Source organism: Nerophis lumbriciformis, linkage group LG18 (genome assembly GCF_033978685.3).
Source record: "Nerophis lumbriciformis linkage group LG18, RoL_Nlum_v2.1, whole genome shotgun sequence".
NCBI lineage: Eukaryota > Metazoa > Chordata > Actinopteri > Syngnathiformes > Syngnathidae > Nerophis > Nerophis lumbriciformis.
In genome coordinates, this window is record NC_084565.2 from 38,666,702 (window position 1) to 38,672,500 (window position 5,799).

The window sequence follows — 5,799 nt, forward strand, 5'->3', positions numbered from 1 at the left end:
AATCCTGGTTTGGTTGACGTGTAATTTACAAATCTGTCTGGAGGCTCCAAGGTGACATATATTGTGACTGTGTCACCTCTCCCATGTTCATGGATCAAATCATAATTATTATTTTTTTACATGCAACAATTATTTTTAACACCGAAAATATTTTTTTTCCAACTTCAGATTGTTCTTTTTCAGTTTAAAGTATTTTTTTACACCTTGTAGATATTGATTTTTAAGATTAAAATGATGTTTTTTTACATGTTCATTTATTTTTTTTCAGTTTCTGATTTTTTTTTTTCCCCGAATAAAATTGTATTATTTCCACGTCCATTTGTTTTTTTTTCAGTTTCAAATTTTTCTTTCTTGGTTTAAAATATTTTTTACACTTTGCAGCTTTTTATTTTTAAGATTAAAACATTTTTAACACGTTCATTTATTTTTTCAGTTTCAGATTTTTTTTTTTTACTTAATATTTTTTTTACATCATGCAGATTAGAATTATTTTTTTTTTTAAAGATTAAGATTACAATGTAATTTTTTTTACATGTTGGATCAAAATATTATTTTATTTTTTTACACGCAATAATTATTTTTAACACGTAAAATAATATTTTTTCCAACTTCACATTTTTCTTTTTCAGTTTAAAGTTTTTTTTTGTTTTTTTTTACATCTTGCAGATATTGATTTTTAAGATTAAAATTGTCTTTTTTTTTTACATGTTCATTTATTTTTTTCAGTTTCTGATTTTTTTTTCCTGAATAAAATTATATTTTTTCCACGTCCATTTATTTTTTTTCAGTTTCAAATTTTTCTTTCTTGGTTTAAAATATTTTTTACACTTTGCAGGTTTTTATTTTTAAGATTAAAACATTTTTTACATGTTCATTTATTTTTTCAGTTTTTATATTTTTTTTTTACACGAAAAAATTATTTTTAACATGTAAAAAAAAATTGTTTTTCCAACTTCGAATTGTTGTTTTTCAGTTCAAAGTATTTTTTTTTTATACACCTTGCAGATATTGATTTTTAAGATTAAAATTGTGTTTTTTACATGTTCATTTATTTTTTTTCAGTTTCTGATTTTTTTTCCCGGATAAAATTGATTTTTTTTTTTTATATACATTCATTTATTTGTTTTCAGTTTTAAATTGTCCTTTTTTAGATTAAAATATTATTTTTCCCACCTTAATTCATTTGAGATTTTCCTTTTTCACATTGAAATAAACATTTTTTTTTTACACGTTCATGATTTTTTCTGTTTCATATTTCAGACCTTTAGTTGAAATAGTCAATATTCTTACCATGATTTGTGTTATGAAATATGTTGACCCTCACCACTCTTGGCCTGGTGTCGTCATCACCATCACTCTGACGTCACAGCTGAGGTTGAAGTTGCGTCATAAAACCCTGACGGGTGTTGTTGGTGCCGGTGTCACATGGTCTTCCCTCAGCTGAGGTCCTTCCGGGATCCCGAGTGGAAAAAGTCCACGTCAGGAGAAGAAACGTCTCTTTTCGAGTGTTCCGCTGATACCTCCAGCTGGCGGTTGGCGCATGAATGACATTGGCGGCCATCCTATCCTTTCCCCTTTGAATTATTCACGCCTCACGTCCTCCCGGGGATGGATTGTTGATTGTTCTCCATGGTGTTGGAGGAGCACATCTTCATCGCTGCAGACGCCTCAGCACGCAAGGATCTGACACTGGAGGAGCAGAAAGGTGGGTGGCTTTCACTTCTTCTTCTTCACCTCCTTCAGTCTCCTGGGGACTTCCCTGGCAGCTCCACCGAGTCCTGCATGCGCTTCATGAATCTTCAGGGCGGAACAAAAAAGTATTTGTTACAGCCTTGTTCCGTATCCTCAAAATTCTACACACAATACCCAAAACAGGCCCAGAGCATAATACTACCACCACCATGCTTGACGGTATACATGGTGTTCCTGGGATTAAAGGCCTCACCTTTTCTCCTCCAAACATATTGCTGGGTATTGTGGCCAAACAGCTCGATTTTTGTTTCATCTTACCACAGAACGTTCCAGAAGGTCTTATCTTTGTCCATGTGACATTAAGTGTATGTCAACTTTTCCCCCACTATATCATCTTTTTTTTATTTATTTTTTTATCATTATGTTGTTGACTGGTCTTATGAATATGACATTTTAGGGCAGTATGACATATGCATTGCATCTGGAAAAGTATTCACACATGTTCTTGTGTTACTTTTATTTCTACATTCTACACACATTACTCCATCATGACAATGGGAAAAGTTATTTGGATGATTGTTTCCACATTTAAAATTGAACAGTTGAACAAAGAACAATTGTTTTACATTTTTCTTTTTTAGATTCAATTATCATTTTTTACATGTACATTTTTCTTTTCCAGAATAAGATATTATGTTTTACATATTCCTTTTTATTTCCAATTACAGCTTAAAACAGTTTTCTTTTCTTTTTTTACACGATTATTTAAAAACATTTTTCTTTTAGTTTTCTGTTTCAGATTAAATTATTATTTATTTACACCTGGTTTATTTTTTCAGTTTTATATTTTTCTTTTTCAGATGAAAATATATTTTTTTACGTGTTCATTTATTATTTTCAGTTTCAGATTTTTATTTAAATCAAAATATAATTTTTACAGATTCATTAATTTTTTTTCTGTTTCAGATTTAGATTTTTCAGAATAAAATAAAAAAATTTACATTTTCATACATTTTTTTTCCCAGTTTCAGATTTTTATTTTCCAGATTAAACATTAACATAATTTTCTTTCAGCCCCCCTGCCCCCAAATTGAAATACGACCGAGAACCTGATTATTAAAAATGAAAAAGCCTTTGCTCAACACTTCGTTGACGCACTTTGGCAGCAATCACAGCCATCTTGGCACACCTATTTTTGGGCACTTTCTCCTCTTGCAGCACCTGTCAAGCTCCATCAGGTTGAATTTATTCCAATTTAGAATAAAATGTGGAAGAAGAAAAGCACTGTGATTACTTATGTACATGTTATTTCTTACATTTAGTTGTGTTTTTTAAAACAAACAAAAAAAACACTTTCACATAGTCATTACAGGGTATTGTGTGTGGATTTTTTAGGACTAAAATGCATTTATTCCATTTTGGAATAAGACTGTAACATAACAAAATGTGTAAAAAAATAAATAATTAAGCTTGTTTTTTTTTTTATTTAAAAAAATAACAACAAAAAAACTTTTTCACCGTCATCAGGAGGTATTGTGTGTAGAATTTTGAGGACAAAAATTAAGCACTGTAAATACTTATGCTTGTTTTTTTTTTGTTTTTTTTATTTATTTAAAAAAAAAAAATTAAAAAAACTTTTTCACATAGTCATTACGGGGTATTGTGTGTAGAATTTTGAGGACAAAAATTAAATACTGTGAATATTTATGTTTGTTTTTATTTTCTATTTTTATTTAAAAAAACAACTTTTCCACAGTCGTTACGGGGTATTGTGTGTAGAATTTTGAGGACAAACATTAAGCACTGTGAATACTTATGCTTGTTTTTATTTTCTATTTTAATTTAAAAAAACAACTTTTCCACCGTCATTACGGGGTATTGTGTGTAGAATTTTGAGGACAGAAATTAGGCACTGTGAATACTTATGCTTGTTTTATTTTATTTTTATTTATTTAAAAAACAACTTTTTCACATAGTCATTACGGGGTATTGTGTGCAGAATTTTGAGGACAAAAATTAGGCACTGTGAATACTTGTTTGTTTTTATTTTCTATTTTAATTTAAAAAACAACAACAAAAAAACTTTTTCACAGTCATTACGGGGTATTGTGTGCAGAATTTTGAGGACAAACATTAAGCACTGTGAACACTTATGTTTGTTTTAATTTTTAATTTAATTTTTTTTTTTAAACAACAAAAAACTACTTTTTCGACGTAGTCATTACGGGGTATTGTGTGTAGAATTTTGAGGACAAAAATTAGGCACTGTGAATACTTATGCTTGTTTTATTTTATTTTTATTTAATTAAAAAACAACAAAAAACAACTTTTTCACATAGTCATTACGGGGTATTGTGTGCAGAATTTTGAGGACAAAAATTAAGCACTGTGAATACTTACGCTTGTTTTTTTTGTTTTTTTTAAAAACAACAAAAACAACTTTTTCACATAGTCATTACGGGGTATTGTGTGTAGAATTTTGAGGACAAAAATTAGGCACTGTGAATACTTATGCTTGTTTTGTTTTATTTTATTTTTATTTATTTAAAAAAAAAAAAAAAAAAAACTTTTTCACATAGTCATTACGGGGTATTGTGTGTAGAATTTTGAGGACAAAAATTAGGCACTGTGAATACTTATGCTTGTTTTGTTTTATTTTATTTTTATTTATTTAAAAAACAACAACAAAACAACTTTTTCACATAGTCATTACGGGGTATTGTGTGTAGAATTTTGAGGACAAAAATTAAATACTGTGAATACTTATGCTTGTTTTTTGTTTGTTTTTTAAATAAAAAACAACAACTTTTTCACATAGTCATTACGGGGTATTGTGTGTAGAATTTTGAGGACACAAATTAAATACTGTGAACACTTATGTTTGTTTTTATTTTCTATTTTTATTTAAAAAAAACTACTTTTCCACAGTTATTACGGGGTATTGTGTATAGAATTTTGAGGACACAAATTAAATACTGTGAATACTTGTTTGTTTTTATTTTCTATTTTAATTAAAAAAAACAACTTTTCCACAGTCATTACGGGGTATTGTGTGTAGAATTTTGAGGACAAAAATTAAGCACTGTGAATACTTGTTTGTTTTTATTTTCTATTTTAATTTAAAAAAACAACTTTTCCACAGTCATTACGGGGTATTGTGTGTAGAATTTTGAGGACAAAAATTAGGCACTGTGAATACTTATGCTTGTTTTATTTTATTTTTATTTATTTAAAAAACAACAAAAAAACAACTTTTTCACATAGTCATTACGGGGTATTGTGTGTAGAATTTTGAGGACACAAATTAAATACTGTGAACACTTATGTTTGTTTTTATTTTCTATTTTTATTTAAAAAAAACTACTTTTCCACAGTCGTTACGGGGTATTGTGTGTAGAATTTTGAGGACAAACATTAAGCACTGTGAATACTTATGCTTGTTTTTTAATTTTTTTAAAACAACAAAAAACAACTTTTTCACATAGTCATTACGGAGTATTGTGTGTAGAATTTTGAGGACAAACATTAAGCACTGTGAATACTTATGCTTGTTTTATTTTATTTTTATTTATTTAAAAAACAACAAAAAAACAACTTTTTCACATAGTCATTACGGGGTATTGTGTGTAGAATTTTGAGGACAAAAATTAAGCACTGTGAATACTTATGCTTGTTTTTTTTCCTGTTTTTTTTTTTTATTTAAAAAAAAAAACTTTTTCACAAGTCATTACGGGGTATTGTGTGTAGAATTTTTGAGGACAAAAATTAAGCACTGTGAATACTTATGCTTGTTTTTTTAATTTTTTTTAATTTAAAAAACAACAAAAAACAACTTTTTCACATAGTCATTACGAGGTATTGTGTGTAGAATTTTGAGGACAAAAATTAAATACTGTGAATACTTATGTTTGTTTTTATTTTCTATGTATATATTTTTTTTTAAACTTTTCCACAGTCATTACAGGGTATTGTGTGTAGAATTTTGAGGACAAAAATTAAGCACTGTGAATACTTATGCTTGTTTTATTTTATTTTTATTTATTTAAAAAACAGCAACAAAAAAACAACTTTTTCACATAGTCATTACGGGGTATTGTGTGTAGAATT

The 5,799-nt window shown here is 28.1% G+C and overlaps 1 protein-coding gene across 1 annotated transcript in view; it reads left to right on the forward strand.

The window, feature by feature from the left end:
• The first annotated feature begins 1,629 nt into the window (after positions 1-1,629).
• Positions 1,630-5,799, forward strand: part of espnla (espin like a) — a 14,704-nt gene continuing 10,534 nt past the window's right edge. Inside the window, exon 1 of the mRNA XM_072915054.1 lies at positions 1,630-1,817. Within this exon, the coding sequence (XP_072771155.1) occupies positions 1,630-1,817 (188 nt within the window). The remainder of the gene's footprint in view (positions 1,818-5,799) is intronic.